The sequence below is a fragment of the Pholcus phalangioides genome, unplaced genomic scaffold (assembly GCF_987345545.1).
Source record: "Pholcus phalangioides strain wild (caught in Gottingen) unplaced genomic scaffold, Ppha-v1.0 ptg000004l_1, whole genome shotgun sequence".
Classification (NCBI taxonomy): Eukaryota; Metazoa; Arthropoda; class Arachnida; order Araneae; family Pholcidae; genus Pholcus; species Pholcus phalangioides.
The window spans coordinates 18,987,539-19,008,918 of record NW_028301597.1 but is presented as its reverse complement, the minus strand read 5'-3'; the positions used below and the strand labels follow the sequence as shown (position 1 = coordinate 19,008,918).

General features: G+C 38.2%; 1 protein-coding gene across 2 annotated transcripts in view; it reads right to left on the bottom strand.

Moving 5' to 3' along the window:
* Nucleotides 1–1,726: 1,726 nt before the first annotated feature.
* Nucleotides 1,727–21,380, bottom strand: part of LOC149086711 (homeobox protein abdominal-B-like) — a 64,800-nt gene continuing 45,146 nt past the window's right edge. For both annotated transcript variants that reach the window (XM_089231069.1, XM_089231070.1), the window contains exons 2-3: nucleotides 13,229–13,964; nucleotides 1,727–2,059 (exon numbers count right to left, since the gene is read on the bottom strand). In XM_089231069.1, coding sequence (XP_089087195.1) covers nucleotides 1,752–2,059; nucleotides 13,229–13,964 — 1,044 coding nt within the window. In that variant the 3' untranslated portion in view covers nucleotides 1,727–1,751. The remainder of the gene's footprint in view (nucleotides 2,060–13,228; nucleotides 13,965–21,380) is intronic.

The window sequence follows — 21,380 nt, the reverse complement described above, 5'->3', positions numbered from 1 at the left end:
TGACTGCAAAAACACACTAAAATCTTGGCTCAGGGACCAATGCGTACGGCCGGTGACCATATGACATACAGTAGGCCTATCTGTAATTGGATAGAATTTTAAGCCACGGCTGTATTAAGACGATAAAATTAAAATGAAATGCATTACCAATGCATTTTCATTCCATTTCCCTGCCCCTTATTTTTGTTGGCATGTAGTAAGTGAAATTTCCTTCATCCAGCATAGAATTATTGGCTTGCTAATTTATTTTTTTATGAATATTAGTATTTTGGAGGTATAAAACGAGTTCTTGGGGTCTTTATGTGGGAAAATTTGACGTGATTTACATGATAATTGACGAGTGCCTTTCAAGAATGAATTAATCTCGTACATCGAGGTACCACACATATACAGGGTGTGTACAGTAAGACAGCCCTTATCTCATCAACCGTCCGTCGTAGAGGTATGATTCCAATTTAAAAAAGGCTCAACGAGCGTTCAAATTTACCCTGTACCAGTTTTGAGAGTGGAAATACAGTGTGAAACAAAATAAAAAAAATCTAAATTTTCATAAGGTTCATCTGTGCTCTAACTTCCAACTAGAGAGTTGTTGCCGGAATCTTCTGAGGTCAACAAAAAAATTCAATGTTACTAAGTGCAATATTCGCTGAGATATTCGAATTCAAGAAACGGAGGAAATTTGGGGAAAAAAAACCGCGTTAAGTATACGGGTAAAACGGTTTTTTCCGCATTTAGAGCTGTTCTCTCCCAGCTTTCCGCCGTTTTTCCAATTCGAATATCTCTGTGAATATTGCGATTAGAAGCATGGATATTATTATTATTTAATTTTTTTTTTCTTTTTGGCCTCAGGAGTTACCGGGCAACAACCCTCTAGTTGGAAGTTGGAGCACAGGGGAACCGTATAAAAATTTAGATTTTTTATTTTGTTGCACACTGTATTTTCACTCTCAAAACTGTTACAGAGTAATTTTTGAACGCCTTTTGAGCATTTTTCAAGTTGGAGCCATACCTCTACGACGGACGGTCGATGAGATAAAGGCCGTGCTAGCATTTACAGGACACCCTGTATACTCCGTACAATAAATAAGAAGAAATTATTATATATGATACGCGATTCATATTTACCTTTTTAAACAAAAGGTAAATATGAATCGCGTATCCGCCCTGTTTTTCATAGATGATGAAACATCTGATGAAAATCCTTCTCAGATCCGCGTAAATATTTAGAAATAATTGATAATCTTGGAGAAACATTTATAATTGGTTATAACGCTTGATGAAAATTTCTTAAAAAGAAGAGCGAAACTTACGATTTATCAGCTTTCCCAAACTGGGTTCCGCAATAGGTGCTATAGGACTTTAAATAGTGTTCATAATAATTTAGAAATTATTAACTTCCTTGGAATTTTATAGTGATTCATAAATTTCTGTATAAATATATTTTCTTCCGTTAGAAAAACCTTATAATAATAACTACATACAAAAGATAACAATTTGCAATTTAAATTGAATAAGGGATTCAAACAATTTTTGAATAATGAAAATAATTTAACACTGAATCTTTTTGCCTACTCGAATATCTATCGGGGATTTATAATACATATAATTTATATTATTTATATAGTTTACGGAGTGTCCATATTATATGTATATGAAAAAGAGGAGTGAAGAGGGAAAAATAAAAAGAGGAATCAACCCGCGATCGACGATAAAATGGTGCTTCATTATCATGATCATTATTATTATTATTATCATTTCACAATTGGTCCTTGACCGTTCGTGTTGGCGAGCGTATTGTTATTATTCTGGTTATTCTCGGCATTGCGTTGGCTGTTTTTCTTGCTCTTCATTCGCCTGTTTTGGAACCAAATCTTGACTTGGCGTTCGGTGAGGTTGAGGTTTCGTGCCAACTCCCATCTTTTCTGCTTCGAGACGTAGGCGTTAAACAGGAACTCCTTCTCCAATTCCAAAGTCTGGAATTTCGAGTAGGGCTTCCTCTTTTTCCTGACGGTTACGTTTCCCGTCCATTCCAATGGATTCGTAGCTGTTGGTTCTGTCACTAAAAATAAATAAGTAAAAGAATAAATTTTCAAGGATCAAATAATATCAAAGTTATTGCATTAACTATAGCAGTTTTCCAAATTGCTGTTTATTCAACTACATCCCCTCCCATAGAAATATGCTTTTTCTGGGTATTCCTCCCCCTCCTCACAGGCAAACTCATTTAATCTTATGGGCTATTGTACCAGCAGCTCTTTACTCTACCGTCCGGCCCCTGGTCCATTCCATCACCTCACTTTAGGAAACGCTAAACTGCAGTAATGAAGCTTTTTCGTATCACGTGATATCCCCTTCCTCTTCGGCTAAAGGTTTGAGGGACATGCAAGCCGTACCCAAGGTAACCAACATGGAGACTTCGTCGGAAGCTCATGGAGGAAACAAATCTAGATTATAGAAATGAAATGAATCGATTTTCTTTTCTGTTTTTGCATGATGAGCGCAAGATATTTCGATGTTTTTGCAAGTCTGAAATATCGATCTGCGTGCTTTTGAGTTGAAAAATGATTCAATTAAATCTGCACAAATACTACAATGCACTCTAAGCAAATTGAAGAGTTGTTCGAAAATTAAGAATTAAATTCAATTTTTTAAATTATTCACGTAGTGGAAACTCCAATAAACATGCACATTTCCACAGAGAAATCGGCACATCTTTTAACATTTATTTATTTGAGGGAACGGCGTACGCCTATCCCTGAAAGTAATGCTGATGATGATTACGACGTTTATGTGAAGAGCCTCATCGAAATGATCAAAAACCTCATCTACGAGTGAATTTTTGAGTTCTTTGGAAATATATCGTGTTTCATACCTCCAGTAAAACATGGTAAAGTGATCACCAATACAATCTGATTGCCTCGCCGAAGTGTTCATAATGTTAACTGAAATTCCAAAAATTCAAATAATACGAATTAGATGCGCATTCTTATATGACAGTGATTCCAGGGGGTCCGTGATCTTGGATGAGAAAACAAGCAACTCTGTTTTTACATTGCAATCACACTGTTATTATTTTGTAAAATGGTCCGTGGACATATCGTTGACATAGGGAATCACCGCACTTCCTCTGACTGACACAAAGGGTCGGTAGAACACAAAAGGTGGAGAAACCCTACCATAATTTTAACACAAGTAAATTTCGCATAGGTAGAGTTTCAATAAATTCTGTACCCATGAATACACCTAAATAATGCTTCATAAATCTCAACGTACAGTAACAATGTTGCTTTTTCTTCAATTTAGCCAGTGATGTGTCTGGTGTTACGAAAATGTCCTTTGACACGTGATCAAGTGTCTAGACATCCACAAATAATTTATTTTTGCCATCAGGATCCATTTCTTTCTATTATGGTTTTTTTTTTTCTCCGGAATCTTTTCTCCTCAAAGACAAGACGAAACTATACAACTGTAACAGCAACAAGCCGTTTTTGCCATCACTGGAATCGAGAGCCCAACTGAAGTTTCATAACCATTTCCACAAACTCGGCGTTCATTTTATGGCGGTTTTATGGGCCGCGGAGGTTTCGGGCAAAGAAGAGAGCGAGAGATTTTTCCCAAAAGCAAGTAAGCAACAGGGTCTCGATTCACCCACTCCTCACCCCCTCCCCTAAAGTGAAGTAGAAGAAGGGCGATTGCCGGCTGAAGTGCGCCAAAACGGCCTAAGAGCTTTCAATTTTATCATTAGAAACGCTTTCATCGTGAGCGCATTGAAAGTGTGTGTGTGTATGTGATGGAAAAGGAGGCGGAAGAGGTTTTTGGGAACAAGCAACAAGCCTTTTCTCCTCTTTTCCGCCCTGAGTCTTGGCCACTTATACCGAAAACAAGTGGACGGAGCTGAAAATAAGCTGATGTGTTTTCAGGGGGAGGTCACTCAATTTATGATTACAAGTGTTGGCTTTTCTTTCTTACAACCTATAATAACGCCCCTAAATTATGTCGAGATTTTTATTAACTTAGAGAAAAAAGCATCATCATCAAGTTAAAAACCACCCTACACGATGAAAATCGTCATTTTTGCCGCATTCCGTAATTAGTTAATCAAGAAAATTTCACCAAAAACTATTATTTTTGATATATAGTAGGCTAATTCAAATTTTCACTTTTTTTTTTAAAATTCTTGACTGATTTTCAATGTGTGTTGGAAAATATTTTACTCACTGGATATAGGCCCTTATGCAATGGAATCTTCCCATTTCCCGTTAGCGAACACTTCCGGTTAATGGACACGTTTTGAATAACGTCGACGGACCACAATGTATTTCATCCATTTACGGGCATTCCTCGTTAGCGGACAAAATTTTCGGTAACGTGGGTGTCCGTTATCGAGAGGTTCTACTGTATACGGAAATTTATTTGAAATAATTTAATGAGAGAGAGAGAGAAGTCTAGAAATTCATCTCGCGTGGTAAGATTATTCTCACAAAAAAAACCATAAAGGAAAGGGAACTATGCAAGAAACATTGAGAAATATATCCCATATATCAGTAGTGCCGTCATAACGCATGAGTCCACCCAAGCACGGCTCGAGGGCTTCATGAAATTAATGAGATCAAATGAAATATTTCGAGAGTAACGCTAGTAATTAGTATGCGGACATTTCTAGTCGGGAGGGGGGGGGGGCGCTCAAAGAAACAATTTTGCTCGTGGGCCATGGTGCTTCTAAGACAGCCCTGTACTCGAGAAGTACACTTTTTCTGACATTATAGTTGCGTAATCAATAGTTTTCATGACGTTGTGGAAATTTTTTTTTTGTTCCGCATTCTTGGGGTTTTTGGGTTCGCACCCTTATATTCGTAGGTGTATAAACCCCATGCTCATGACCCTCACAAGGAAGAATTTGACATGGTCTTAAGCGTAGGCGAATATAGGGTGAGGACGATAGGGGAGATCGTCCCCTTCCCGTTCAGGAAAAAAAAACCAGCATTATTGGCATAGGCGGGTGGGCTAGAGGAGAAATTCCCTCCCCCTCCCCATTCGTTATACACACCCTCGGCGATTCACCCCCCTCCCTCCCGTACGAGACGTCTGTATCCGCTTATGACCCTTGGCTGGAGAGGGTTTGATGATCAGCATTATTTTTGATAATTTTTCAAGCCATAAATTCCACTGAAAGTGTTGGCGTTAGAGGCAACCTACAATCCTAATCTCGGACCATATTCTTCAAATTCTGATCAAATATTCAAGAGTCTGCATCATTTTTTTAATGAAACCATTCGAAGCCTTCTTATTTAAGATTGCCATTCCTGAATTGATATAATCGATACTAAAAGATAATTATCAGTCATTGTCTAACTAACAAACACCGTCATCGTAATGGTTATGACTTAGGCTGAACACATGGTGAGGCTACCACGAGGTACGGCATCGCATAATAGCGACTAACAACGAAAACAATTGCATTGTTTTGTTTTCGAACTCACATATACTCGAGGGAGGAACAACCGCCTCACCATTAGAGAGCACTTTGTCCGAGGTATGATCAGTTCGCAAGGCATTAGCAAGACATTGCTAGTATTGCCCAAGTTATTATTATTATTATTACGGACTGCCTAAACAAAGGACAAATAATTAGTTTCTGCTTAAAGATTTGATTTTTGTTATGGACGACAAGGTGGCACTCCCCCCTAGTCTAAGCAAGAAAGAGAAGTAGCCACAGCACAAAGCCGTAGCGCGTGGGGGGGGGGGGGATTTAGGGATCCGGTCCCCCCCCCCGAAATGTAAGAAAATGACCGAAAAAAGGAAAAAAAGATGGCCAAATCTATTGTTCTATCACTTTCGTCCCCCCCCCCCGAAATGAAAGTGGTCCCCCCTCCAAACGAAATTTTTCTCTACGGGCCTGCTACAGCATTCATTAAGGTCCCTAGATAGGTGAGCGGACTCGTCGTCATATGTCTTTGAACAAGGAAAAAACTGTTTTGCCACTCCAAGTGATGCCTACTTGTAAAAAGAAAAGAAACACGATAGGAACGGTTGGCTATATCGATAATTATGACGTCATACTTCGCTCAAAAATAGCTGATGAATCAGTCTAGGTCTTCAAGGAGCTCTACCATTCATGTGTGAAACCCATTTTTTCTGTCGGACGCAATTTTACGACACCAAGAATCGATTACATGCATGGTGAATGCATGTAACGTAAAACCCACATACAACATTGTTTCGTATGGCTTATAGCAAGGGATCTCAAGGTGGGGGTCATATGGTTTCTCTTGCTGTCCCGGGATATTCTAACAGGGCCAATAATGTAAAAGAAGCTATTATGGATCTTTAGATTCTAATACCCGTGAAATTCTCACAAGATGGAAGGTGACAGGGCTCCAATTCGGGAGTCCGGAGACCGGAACATCCTAGGAGCCCCCCTCCCCCCCGATGATGCAAAGTAAGTGGCATATGAAAATATGTTCTATTGAGAAGTCAGCTTTACAGAATATAGTGCATATTTCATCGCTAAAATAAAATGCGTTTAAGAAGGCGAGATATCTCGTCAATGCCTGTAACAGGGTTAGCAAATATAAATTGTACCCCTCCTGGATGGGACGGGGGGCTCAAAATATAAAAGGGCTAACTTGCAGCATACGAAACTCTCTGCATGTGAATTAATTAGAGTTTCTCGCTAACGTTTTACTCAGAGTTTGATGCTTAATCATTGTATATGTAAACACTTTGAGGTCACGTTGGCAAAACTTTTATCAGCTCACGTCTTGATATTTCATGTTGAAATCGTCTCGGTGGGGAAACAAGGGTGTAATCTGCATGCGCGTGCTTCTCTCGGGAGAACTCGTCCAATTATTTTGCTGCGTGATCCTGAACACAACATTTGCCTGAAGAATGAAAGGCTTCGCGTTTTTTTGCGTTTTTCCTCGTACGCTCGAATCCCACCAAGGAACATACATTTATTTGTGTGCCATCTCTCTTTAGAAATAGAACATTCTAGAATAAAGAGAATTCGGGGGAAATGAGGGAGTTGGTGTGGGTAGAAAACTAGGAAATAGAATATTCTGACATCTCGATGCATAGCTGATGATGTTGGCGGCCCGAAGGGGGAGGAGAATATACTCTGGAGCTCTGGAGCATGTGTATATAACGCCCGGTGATTGCGCCTTCTTCTTTGCCACGTACAGCAATATGGCTGCTGCTTGCTCTCGCTCTCTTCTCTCTCGCTCTCTTCTCTCTCGCTCTCTTTCTAGCTCTCTCTTCTCATACAACGCTATTCATTCCCGCAAAAACCTAGAAACCTTTTCTGTTCACTCTAGAGGGCATTTATCCTCTCTCTCTTTCTCTGTAGTATGTGTGCATGCATGCTCGGCTGACGTCAACTAAAGCGTGACTCATGTTGTACGCATACTGACACATGCATTAAGATCACTTCTGTAACTACCTCCACCCCACTCCCCAGAATTTTTTTTATTCTATTTTTCCCATTCTTCCTCTATTCATTCCAAGCATGCGAGTACACTGCTTGCATGATCCAATCATATTTAAAAAGCGCGGTGAATCTTGAAGTTTCATGCACCACATGAGCTCGAGAAACTGATGTGTGAATTTTTTCATGCTGAAGATGGTTTTTAATGATTCCAAATGAATGATTTACTGTAATATACCAGAGAGATATTCCCATACTTTTTCTTTCATGACATCCTTGGGAATGAAATTCGCAGGAGCGGCTCTCGGGCTGTGAAACCCGTATGGGCAGACGGAGCGCCACTATAAGAGAGGGGCACCAAATCAGGGGGTGAAGAAAAATAATTGGAGAAAAAATTTTTAAAACATGTTTTGTGTCTGTAAAATTCAGGCTATGAATGCATTAGATGCATTAATTTGTAGAGAAAACTGTAATTTTCGATGCGTACGTATGACGTTAATAAATTTGCGAATGCGGCTTTACTGATGCGGCTAACACACCGGAAGAGTGACAAAAAAGATGCCTTTCACAAATGACAATTTTGAATCGAACTGCCCTTGGAAATTAGAGCATTAATTAACTAGTCCGTGACACATCTGACCAACCTCGAGTCACTTTAGTGGCATCCCAAAGTGAGTGCCGATCAACGATGAATAGTGCCACACTACACATGGAGAGACCTCGTAAAATTTCCTCTGAGAAATTTTTGAAAAATTGGTACGTTCTGGAATGTGTTGTGCATCAGTATGAGTGGTGTAACATATTTATGATGTCCGAGTTCTGCGTGTTTTGTGTTCGAGGAGTGTGGCTATCTTCCATATTGGAAGTGAAAGTGTCAGATATGCCTGAAGTTTCGTGTTATTTTAAATACAGTGTTAAAAGGTCTACCTGCTCTTTAGGGAGAGACTTTTAAATCGAGGAGGTCGTTTGGTGCACTGGGTGGAAATCAGTTTTAGCAATTAATGTACTTGTGTCCTTGATATATCTAGATCTAAACGGAACCTAGGGTGTTGCGGCCCACTACATCTGAATCGCCGACGTATACGCAAGACATCTTTGCACAATATTGTAAACCAGGGGTCTTCAACCGAGAACTGGCTATGCCCATCATCAAACGAAGAGCATCCTTACGGCAACTTTGACATAAGTATACCTGAAATCTGTATAATTGTAATCCTTGGATGCAATTCTTCACACGGTGTTTAATTGAAGCTTTGATCAAGTTCTCGCGAGCACTAAATCAGTCACGAGCATAGAGTACTTTTGGGGATTCGGGAAGCACCACGGTGCTTTCGAGCAACAGGTTGAATATGCCTATTGTAAGCCTACAGTGCCACCACCATAACTGGTAATTACTGAATTTTAAATACACATTCCCGTTAGCTTCACTCAACTCTCACGCAATATATTGCAGTATTTCAAGGATTCACGAGGAAAGATTACAAGGGAGGATTCACGAGGAAAGATTACAAGGGAAGTCACCTTGATATTTGAGCATAGACTTTGCAGCAGTGGTTGCGAACTAGCTGCCTGCGGGACAGATATGGCCCGTAAGAGCATCTCATCGGGCCTGTGGCATATAATTGAAATTATAGTTTTCAAACATGTATGTTTTTGAATTTTAAATATTAAAATGGTACAAAAAAATTATATTTAAGTGATGGATGAAACTATTTGTGAACGGGCTTAGAGTCAAAAACACTTTATTAGACACTTTCCTACCTTATTTTACGTTTTGGTTTAGAAAATGTGGTTAGAATATTTTTAAACAAGACCCGAGCCTGCCTATACACCTAGCAGGCTTAGCACCTTTGCTGCGCATGAGCTTGAGAGCCTCCTGCTTAATAAACCTGTATCGAAGTACAAAAATATAGTGCAATTCCACAAACACATTTCCAAGTAATTTCTGATTTTCATGCGCGTTTTATGCGTTACAGCAAAGATGCGGCTGAAAATTCAATGATATCCAAGAATCATAGAGAGAGATACGGTATTTTTTTCAAATTCTGAGAATATTTTAAGTTTAAAGAAGATTTTAAGAATTATATATAGAGTTTTATTATATAAGAATTTTTGGAATGTTTTCAGAATTACATAGAATTTTATAGAATCAAAGAATTTTAGCAAATATAGAGAATTTTAAGAATGATAGAGAACTTTAAGAATAAAAGAGAACCTTAAGAGAATAAAAGAGAAATTCTAAGAATTATAGAGATACAGTAACCCAAAAAACGGGTACTCAACCTTTAGGATAATGCGGGCCACTTAAGAATTATAGAGTGTTATTATAATTTTGATTTGAAAACGTGTCGCGGGCCACTTAATAAAGTGATCTGGGACTGCCAGGTCGGTTACTTATGTTATGTGCCGCAGGCCACTTGAGAAACTTTAAACTGTTCCACGGGTCACTTAGGTGATCAGTAAATGTGCCGCGAGTCACTGAACTGATCTGTAAATATGCCACATGTTACTCAAGTGATCTAGGATTGTGCTATTGGTCACTTAATTGATCTGGATATGTACCACGGGTCGCTTTTAGTGATCTGGAACTATGTGACGAGTCACTATGAGTGCTCCGGAACTATATCAGTGATCTGGCAATGTATACCGGGTAGTTTCGAAGGCTACATTTGGCACGCGGGCCATGAATTGACCCTGTGTACACTCAGGGCCGTCTTAAGAGCATCATGGGACCCCTCGGGCCAACTGCTTTTTCTGAGGTTCGACCTAGAAATTTCTCGAAAAGTTTAACCAGTTACCATTTTTGTGAGGCGCCTCTTCTCTTGAGACCCCCGGGCCCCATGCCTTATGACGGCACTGTGTGCAGTGGCCTATTTCTCTTTGAAATTCCGAGAATACTTCAAGTAGACGAGAATTGGAATTTAATTGCATTTTTCTTTCGAGACGAAATAAGTGTGAAGTGGAGATGAGGTAAAAATAAGACATGGAAACATATTCGAAGCCTTCATTATGTAATTTCGGATAAAACTCAGGGATTGAGAATAACTTCATTCATGAATTATCCAAAATTTAAAGAAAAAAATAGCGCTCCCTTGATGGTTTCGGGTGGAAAAAATGTCCAACTTGTGAACGAAAAAATGCCGTTCGCTGCCGATAAATTATCGCGTAGATCCGAACTATGGGATCAACGACGAGAGCAGCAAAAATAAAAATAAATAAATAAAAATTATTATTTTTCTTTTGCACTTTTTTTTTTCTTTTCCTGAGGAGATTTTCTTTTCCTTTAACTCCTTTTCTCTCGCTCTCTCTCTGTAATTCGGCGGCGTCGTCGGCGCTAACCTGTTCTGAGGTTTACTGCGCCGGCAGCCACCACTACTACTGTTGCAAGTTTGAGCACAAGGTCGTAAAAAAAAAAAAGAGAGATCTCTTTTGTAAACCACTCGCCGCTCTAACATTACGGCTTCACAATCATTTTATTACTATTAAAAAGCTACAAATTTGCTCTCGCCTCCGGCAAATAAAATTAAAAGGGCATTTTAGGAAGGAAATCGCAGTGGGCAGCGGCCACGTGTGCAAAAAAAGAGAAAACTAACCATTTTTTTGCCCTCGTTTCTTACTTTTAAAACTATAATTGTATCTTTTCTTTTCTTATTAGAAGCATTTTTTTTTTCCTCTTATGCAAATGTGAATTTATTCACATTTATTTGTAAAATTATTTTCCAGTTTAATTTTTACGTGGAAGCTTAATTATTCAAAGATATATATTCCTTTTCACTGGATTTCCTTTCATTCAAAAAATTGCTTCGTTTCTTCGTTTCTTGTATAGTCTGAAAATTTTAAACTCAGCTTTCTATACTTGTTCATTATTGGTGCCCGTTGCACTTTGATTTTCACGTGAATTTCCGATTTCTTTCTTCTCATAACGATGCACTATGTGCAATCTTCGACGTCTCAATAAATTCTGTGTTTGCAGAAATGCTCAAATGATCCTGGGGTATGAAGCACTTACGTTGCTTCTTGCGGCAAAGCCTAGGTGTATAATATAGTTTGAATAATGACAGTAAAATCTGTCAAATTGGACACTTTCGTTATATTAGACAGTTTTCGTTGGAACTGAGATATAAATGATTCTATAATTTTTTTTCATTATTTACTTTACTATGTGTTTACAGGTTCATAGTATTCTATACATATGACACTTTTGTAGCTTGTGAAAATTCTGATGAAACTGTAAGTATATCCAACCCAGACAGTTTCCACTATAACATAAAAACGCGCAGTTATTTTTCCAAAAATTTTACTTAGTATGCTTCTCAAGTGTCTTTTCCCTGTATGAAACGAATATAGTTGATTCTATCTGTAAAATGATAACTTGTCGTGTGTATATATCACCGTGTCTTAATGATACCATAAAGATACACCTGACTAACGGAAAAGTTGATACTTTATACGACATACATATATTTGACACTCCTTTCTTATTATTATCCGATAACTTTCATTCTTAATCATCGCATATGATGATACAAGTTATTTTGGTTACGTGCTGCTAAATATATTTACATCACGACGAAATAGACGAAATACTTTTGGGTTTTTGAACATGAAATAAATAAGTAGAATTCTACATTCATCAGACTGCTATATATCATCAAACTTCTAGAAGAATTATTTCTTTTATATGTTTACTAACCATAGATTTTTTTAGATAATGCTCAAATAATTTAAAAAAAAGTTTTGCTATTATACATACATATGCAGGCCTGCTGTATTTATTCTGGATTATTCTCAAATTAAAAGATATATACTATTTAATATCGAACAAAAATATTCGACGTTCCGTCGTAGGTTCCTTGTAAAGTATAACAATTTTACATATTTTATTTTCGAAAGTAAAAGAAGAAGAATATATTTTTAAGAGCTTCCTGTATCGTAAATTCAATACTAGCCTACTGAATATCGACATAGATGGTTTCGAAGATAACAGTCAAATATTAAAATAATGAAACTATGGAAATAGTCAATGATAAATTTGTCGTGTACTTGAGTCTCTGATAATCATATTTGTGAGAAGTTGATTACGGGAATTATATTATTAGAAGATTCTCTTCTTTCTCTCTTCATTTTTACGAAGAAGTTGATACATGACTATCAGCTAGGCTTAATAGTCGACTATTGAATTCTTTTATTTCCAGAAAAGCTGGAAATAGAATAATCAAGTTTTAGTCGACGTTTTTTGCAGCACAATCTTGACTAAAAAGGCAACTGTGGTTGCGATATTTGTTCTAGTCATTCAAAACGAACAGAAATATTCACTTTTCTTGAAAAATATATTTCGACATCAAAACATATGTTTGGTGTTCTTTTTTTTTTTCTCATCAATTTCAAATATCATACACATTACCCAAGTTATGAGACATATGTGAAGAAAGTAATTTTTCTAATTATAGTCATTGATCTCCTTGTTATAGCAGCATGAAATTTATCCTAAAGATCATAAGGATAACTTGACATTTATCAGTAGTCTTATGTCAAGAAACAAGTCGTCAAATATTTTACAGATAAAACTAAATAGTAGGCCCATGTGTGTGCGTGTGTCAAACTCTTATGGTGAGATTTTCTGTTCAAAGCATATTGATAAATACTAAATTGATCAATTTTTTTTTCGATAACACATGACAGTAGGCTATCAATTGCGTTTCTGATTGTTATGCAGGAAAGTCAATTACAACTTCCGTCTCCCAAATACTTTTATAACTAAAATTGACATATTATCAAACTGATAATGCAAATTGCAATGCTTACCTGCGCCAGCTGGAACGTAGGTAGGTTGCGAATGGACTTCCGCAGATGCGAATGTTCGCAGTGTGTACGTGTCCGGATGGGGAAATGCTTCGACAGGTCCCCTGGTCCTCGACGAGTCCTCCGACGGCAGGTACGCGACAGGCTGAGGAGCGTGTGGCTCCATGTGCGTGGGCACGCGGCTCGAATACGGTGAATAATTGCACCATGACTGTGCCACAAAACTTTGGCACGTGTCCGTGCTAGGCACAGCACTGCTCGCCGCTGCCGCAGACGGTAGTTCGTACGAGTTTGGCCAAAACTTAAGCTGCGGCTTCCTGTCGGTGGTCACCGATGACCTGCTGTGGTGGTCGTTGTAGTAGTAGGCCGGTGACATACCATCTCTGCAAAGCGACTGGTTGTACTGAGACGGGTGACTCTCGAAGGCCGAGTGGTTCTCGGGCGAGTAGCCCCATGGCTGGTGACCGTGGTGGCTGTGACGGATGACGGTACTGCCGGTTGAAGACAGTCCGGTACCGTCTACCACAGCACCACAGTCCGAGTGACCGTAAGCCGATACCGCCAGGCTGGAAGTAGGTACACGCTTAGCCGGTATGTGCAATGGACCAGTCTGGAGCGAAGACGACTGTGACTGTTGCTGCACGACTTCGACGCTAGATCTGCTGTTGTTGGACGTATCCTCGTACAAGGTACCATTCATCATACCCGAACACTTGGCCTGGCTGGTTCCTGGTTCGGCCTGTAGATAGAGTAGTACCATATAGGATAATGCATTAACATTTCAATATATACTGAGATTAGATTTTTGTTTTTCTCTAAAAAACGTCCCGTATCACAAAATAAAGTTTGGTTCCCCACGAAGTTTTTTTTTTATCGAATGGCACACACTCGGGAGAAAAATATTCGGATTCCGGATGATCAACAAGTGCTGGTGTCGACCACAACTCCGGATGATGGGTCTTACATTTTCTGGCGATGGACAGACACTTTTAGAGATCGAATGACACACTCGGAATGATGTCAAGATTCCGTCAGGCCTACATGTGCTGAGTTTGTCAAGATTACCAGAGGAGAAGAAGTGCCGGCTTCTTGAAGCGCCTGCGGGCGTCTTGAGAATAGCTCCTTACGGGTAGAGTGCAAGACGGCGACGATCTTGGATAGGAGCGGGAAGGTGGCAAAGAGGAGAGTGAGATCTCAGCAGGACGCGCGTTCGGTAGAGAGAGAGAGAGAAAGAGAGAGCGCGTCAAGTCGGTCTCATCGTCCAACCCTAAAACTCGGCGATCTTTTGCGTCTTCTCAGTTTTGAGTTCTCTGCTGATCTAAAACACGCTTCGGCAAGGCTTTGCTGCCGACTGAGGAGAGTAGAGGAGTACGCCAGCGGCTATTGGATGCCCTGGGTCACGTGTCTGGGAGGGCTGGGGGTAGGGTTGGTTGGATTTTAGGTGGAGGATGAAGGGGGAAGGAAAGAGGGTTGGTTGCGTAAAAAAGAGGACCAGAGAGGACTGCATCATATAGAGCTACGACAGCGTTTTGTGTCAGTCTCTTAGAAGAAGCACATGGGAGTAGGTCGCACGATTTTCCATACGGCCATATTTCAATACCAACATCAAACGAGTAAAAACAATTTTTTTTCGCACATGTTTGAAACGTAACATGAACAGCACCCATGAGTTTCGTAATCAAACATTACAATGCTAATTTTTCGATTCCGATAATAATACATTAACAATATTGATGTCGTAGCTTACATGTGTAACACTGCGCGATCACCCTTCCGTCAACATATAACGTCATGAATAGGGGAATAGTTCGCAGAGTACGTCGCGGTTGTTCTACTAGTTAACATGCTTCTCCAAGTTCGATCATGTAAAGCTAACAAAAAAAATACTGAAATTTTCTGTTCACATTATTGCTCATTTATATTTTATGCCAATTCAGTAATTTGTGTATCTAATTTAAAATGATTATTTGTAAATTTTTCTAACTAATATCAATTTGAAAATGTAAAAGAAGATTTGAACTTCCCATAGTTAATAGGTTTTTTGAATTACACTGATATTACGTTTCTCATTTCTTTACACATTCCAAATTTTTCATTGTTAAAAACTTGCTTTTATATTATAAAAATATTTAATATAAAGTATCTTTTATAGGCATGATAATTCAACTGATCATTTTTGTTTATATACATCTAATTCGAATAATTATGATTTTAAATCAATAGGTCTACTATAAATACAAAGGCCTCAACAGGCAAATTGCCCATAAAAGTTGGCTAAAACAATTATGCCCATAAAAAATATGGATGTCAAATAACCAAAATACAGCAATTCAATAAGAGAATATAGAGAAAAAAGTTTTGAATATATATATGAAAAGCTTCGTTCATCTCATTGATTAAAATACCATTGTTCATCAAAGAGAAATAAATAATTCGTATTGATTCAGGCTGAAGAAATCAGTTTTTTTTTTTTTTTTTTTTTTTAATCTAAAAGAAAATATATTTAAATTTCATGATCACTAATCGAGATTCAGATACTTTATGAAAAGATCAGCGTGTAACTCTATGCACACTTCTAAAAATTCTTCGAAAAAATACGTATATATATAACTTCTCAATACATATTTACTTAAACACGTGAACTATGTCACTAAGTAGAGAAGATTGAATGTCTTCTCTGCATTCAATCTTGGAGTTAACTTGAATGTCTGTCATAAGCCGGTATTTAGGGTTTCTTCAACTACTTTGCAGTCAGATATTCTAATAACCAACCTACGCCCTGTGTCCAAAGCACCTTTAAAGAAGTTCAAAATTTTTCTAACGTAAAATTTCGGGCCCCTTAAATTTTTCCACAATGTGCAGCTCTGCACGTGTTACACAAGCCAAGATACTCTCAAATGGTTTGGAGTCTTCGGGTAATTAGCTTTCACTTGTCATTACAATCTTTCGGTATTTCAATATCAGAATTTTTAGGTGAGGAAAATTAACGAGAGAAAACATTCTCAGAAAGCTATTCGCTTTCTCCACGAGAAATTATAGAAATAAATTTAGAAATGAAATAACCAATGAAATTATATATAGATGATGAATGCTAAAGAAAAATAGTCAATATTGATTTTTTTGCGGCAGAATTCTTCTCATGTGACACGTAAGAAATTGATGATTGAGCAAAAGATTAAAAAATTTTTACATTCAAAATTTCATCAAATTTTCAAAGGAATTCTAGCAAATATGAGAAATGATAGTTGGTTTTCACGTATGCGCTCTCCCCTGAATCCATTGCTATAATTAAAAATGACATGCGCTATCAGTACACGGTTAAATAGTTTCTCCTCATTTTTGTTACATGTATTCATTCTTCATAATGTCACATTGTATCAGAGGTCGTTTTTTTCTAGTCGTGGCCTGTGCCCATCATGAAAAGAAGAGCATTCCTTACGGCATACCAATGCATGAAATCAGAATGATTTCAATCCTTGAATGCAGTTTGTACAAAGTGTTTATTCAGACTATCGATCACATGCTGTCGAGAACGAAATCAGACACGAGCATTGAGCATACTGGGTGCTTCTGGGAGCACTGTGGTGCTCGCGAGCAACGGGTTGAAGATTATATTGATACTTTACGTAACGTAAACTAATTCTGAGAAATATTATAAAAACTAAAACTACAAAAAAAACAATTTTTTCAAAAAGTTTCACGTTTTAGGCTCGTGCGGCGGCCTGGTCCATATTCAAGTAGAATTTCTAATCAATAGGTTGCCTTCGGGGGTTAGGGGAGACCGTACTGCTATTTTTACTATTTATGAAGAGAAAGTAACAAAATAATGATCAACGATATCAATGGAAATATATTAGTTAACGAGGTACTTAAATGTGCCGACCACAAGAGTTCGTACTTACGATAGAAAATAACTCAGAAATCGATTTCCTGTAAGAATTCTGAATATCGCTAGCTTTGTCTCTGAATGCATTAGTGAATAAGAAGTTTCGGAGGTTCGGTAATTCTTTTGAGGAAAAATCCGAGACCATATTTCTGGCTATGCAATTATTTATTTATAATTATAGTTCTTTAATGTATAATTTCTAGACCGCTTAATGAAAATATACGATTGCTACAACAACGCAAAATGGGTGAGCGCTGTTATTTGTTTACCGGTAATATGTATAAAATGGCTCTCACAAAAACTGTGACGACGACATTTGATGTTTTTTTAAACTACACAACCAATCGAATGTCATCATGAAAATTTTCGTCATTTTGTCATCAGAAGTACTTTTTGTCGCCGTCGAATATTGCCTTTGAGTGACATCTATTGGTGAGATTTGCAAATAACTACGATGTTTGGATGGGAAACGGAGCATCTTTTCCTCTTCGCGTACGACGCCCGCGAGCAGCGATTCTTCATTTCTCTCCGCATTCCCTAACTTATAGCTAGAGTTATATAGTACAAAGCAAAAAATCTGCAAGAATTAAGCAATGGAGATAGAATTTTGCATATGTTTTTTTATGCAAAGTATTTTTTTTTTTTTGTGCATAATTTTTCGTTTCATGCATGGGTATCAACGTTGTCTCGTACCGTCTCTAATTACCGCATAAGTAGATCCTCCAACTTGAGGGCCACCCAGTGGCGGATTAAAGTCAGTCGGGGCCCCTGGTGCAAAAGAAAATATTGGGGCCCCTAAATTAGAAAAAAAGTGTGAAGTTTGTGTTTTTCGGAGCCCTTTAGAAGTCGGGGCCCCGGGCGCGCCCGCCGTTAAATCCGCCTCTGGGGCCACCAGAACGATAGAAAATTGGAAACCCATGTACAAGCCAAAACTAAAAAATTAGATGCGTTTTAGAGGAAAAAATGCATATTTCTAAGATATTAAAGTTGTTTTATACAATGAAAAATGTGATCAAAACCTTCCAAATATTTTCCTCCTCCCTCTTACTTACTTAAACGATTTTCTATCGTACCAATTGCTACAGCATGGGCAAAAAGCCATGGTTGTTCAAAATGTTCAGTCTGCTGGTCGGATATAAGAGATGGCTACCGTTCGCGGGCCGCAAACTGCTGTAATTATTTTGCTGTGTGAATTGATACTTTTTTATTTTTTTGGAAGCCCCTTTTGACGTAGGATAGATACGTAGATAGAACTACTCACAACCCCGGACTGATGCAAAGCACCTTACTTCCGTTACCTCAAAAGAGGCATTTTGACGTAAGACCGTCTTTATGCAGGAGCTTACCCTGGACATTGCCTCTGGGTTTCTTTGCGCATGATTAGCCTTGGATGATCTTGTGTAGCAATGATCATAAATTGCGTCTAGTTTCGCTATAACGGGGGGTGGGAATGCTGATAAAACTGGGGCTGAATTTTTTTCCCAAAAAGTGACCAGTATACAAGCCAACACTTCCAACATATAAAAGATTTTCTGAACAAAAAATACGGCTCATACACGAGTATATACGGTATGGCGCTTTTTGGTCACAAAGTTTTATCACCCGCGGCGCCCTTTCCCAATTCATGATTCATCTGCGGCTCCCCGGAATAGTTTGATAAATATTTTCACTTATAAAATATATCAAGCATTAACTAGGCACACAAATCAATATTTTCAACTCGCCGTGACACCCCTGACAAAGGTTGGCGACGCAGACTTTGAGAAACACAGTTGTGTGGTATATATTTCAGTTGCGTAGTCGTATTATTTCTAAGCTGAATTTGGATCGAAATCATGTTGTTTGTATAACGGATTTGTTAGCAAAGATACTGTTACACTCTGTTATACTGTTTAGTGAAACAATAAGAACGGAAATGGTTCTGAGATGTTCAGATGCCCTGCCATGAAGCGTGAGCAGACTGCTCACATGTTCTGAAAAAATTAGCTTGCGCAATGTTTGCAAGTTGCTTGAACTTGATTTTGAGAGCAGGATGCAGTTTAAAAAAATCAAAATACGCGTCGCACGTTTTTTTTTTTGGAAAGAGTTTCACCTTAAATATAGATGGCGGCATAACCTAAAATTTATAATTCAACTAGTTAAGAATTTTAGGAAAATTTGCTTGGTTCTGTCTTTAAGATGGTGCTATATTGTGATAACTGGACTGCCACTACTCTTCCAGAAATATAATTATTTTTATTTACATAACATTACCTTTCTAGAATAAAAATTAAAAATTAAATAAAATGAATTCACACAGTATCTAGTACAGTATGAGAGCTTTTGAACTTCTTCAAGCTACAGAGTCGGCCCCGCTTATCCGGATAACGCGGATACCCTTCCCCGCTTAATCGATAAAAATACACATCAACTATCTACTATATACACATCTACTATCAGTACCGTCTTAAGGCATGGGACGGAGGGGCTCAAGAGAAGAGAGGCCTCGCAAAAATGAGATCTGGTTGAAATTTTCGAGAATTTACCTGATAGAGCAAAATCACTTCAGAATCGAGATAGAGCAAAATCACCTTCAGAAAAATCACTTGGCCCGGGGCCCACGATACTCTTAAGACGGCCCTGACTACTATGTATGCAATATTTTTATTGAATAAAACATTTGGAATCAATGGCAACTATGTTGCTAAGTTGAGACGAATAAATCTTAGACTTGAGAGAGGGTACTGGCCCCGAGAGATTTTGTAGCCCCACAGAGGGCGATAACTTTCTCAAAAAAAAATAAAAATCTTAAAGGTATTGTGATCGTTTCGTTCAATATAATTCTCATTTCATTTTAATGTGTGATTTATTCCAGAAGCTTAATCGAAACTAATTTAATCGAATCTTAATCCACGCTTAATTGAATATTATGTGCTGAAACCGTGATATATCCGCAAAAGCTGGGCACGTATATTTCAAATATTTTTTCTCTCGCTCTCTCTCTCTCTCTCTCTCTCTGAAAATTTGAAAGACGATATGAACAAGCGTCCCAAAAATATTGTCTTTGAGTCATTACGAAATCATTACTCTTTGTATTACCAGAATTCAGGGCCGTCTTAACAGCTCCATGCCGTCCCCGTCCCCCCGGCAAAGTGATATTCTGGGGACCTGATTAGCTGCTTATAAAATGCTTGCTTATAAATTTTTATGCTTTCTCTTAAAACCTTAGCACTGAATCTCATTATCACGGGTTCCCAATGTACTTGAGACCCCCATGCATTTAGACGGCACTGCCAGGGAGAGGGTGTCTGGTAACCCTGGTTTCGGAAAATTTTTGATCAAAATACTTCAAATTCCGCGAAATGCTTCCAGGTGGTGTAGATTAGAGATATGTCAGAACATGAAATATTTTGCGGAAAGCCAAGTTTTCCTCCAAAATGCCGTGCGCATGGGTACCCACCATGAACACACTGGGTATTGAAATGGGGGGGAACCTGAATTGCGTGGGGGCTCCATGTTAATCCTACTTAATCTGATGCTGCAATTACAATATAATTATTACATCAATAGTGCTATAAGAGACCACACACAGTATAATATATTGAGGCTGAGGGCATTGAACGGGGCCGGGGAACTCTTAACAATAGTAAGATGGTGCTGAAAAAATATGTATATATACATATTTAAAGACTTTTAGATTTATATATAATTCTACCGCAAATGACAGCTCAGTAAAAACGGCCCAAGATCGATATACAAAAAATTATATTATTCATCCCTATTTCAAACAAAAATACTGTTTCTACATCATCATCATTTTTTCGGACTACTGCTGCCATCTGATGCTCTCAAAATACAACAAGAACAAGAATACGGATCATTCAACCCGACATTGATTTTCAACGATCAAAAAAATCGAAACGCAGTTTATTGCAAGCAATTAATACTGAATAATGGCATGAAAATAAATATGTCTTTCAGAAATTGGAATCATGAATCTATTGGAATTGGCGAATCGCCATCCTCTTGACATAATTATCTAAAATATGGCGCATGAAGCAAAAATTTAAAAAAAGGGGGGAATAATCCGTACATGATGCAAAAAATAATTCACCCTGAATTACATCTAATTTTTAAAGTTAAGGATAAATAATGAAGCTAAATAAATCAAATAGATGTCAATTGTTGTACAAGGTCATCATCACGGCCCCCACATCCTACAGCGCCCCCCCCCCCAGACCTTTCACGAACCCTTTATAGTTAATTAATAGCGTGAAAAAAAAATTATGA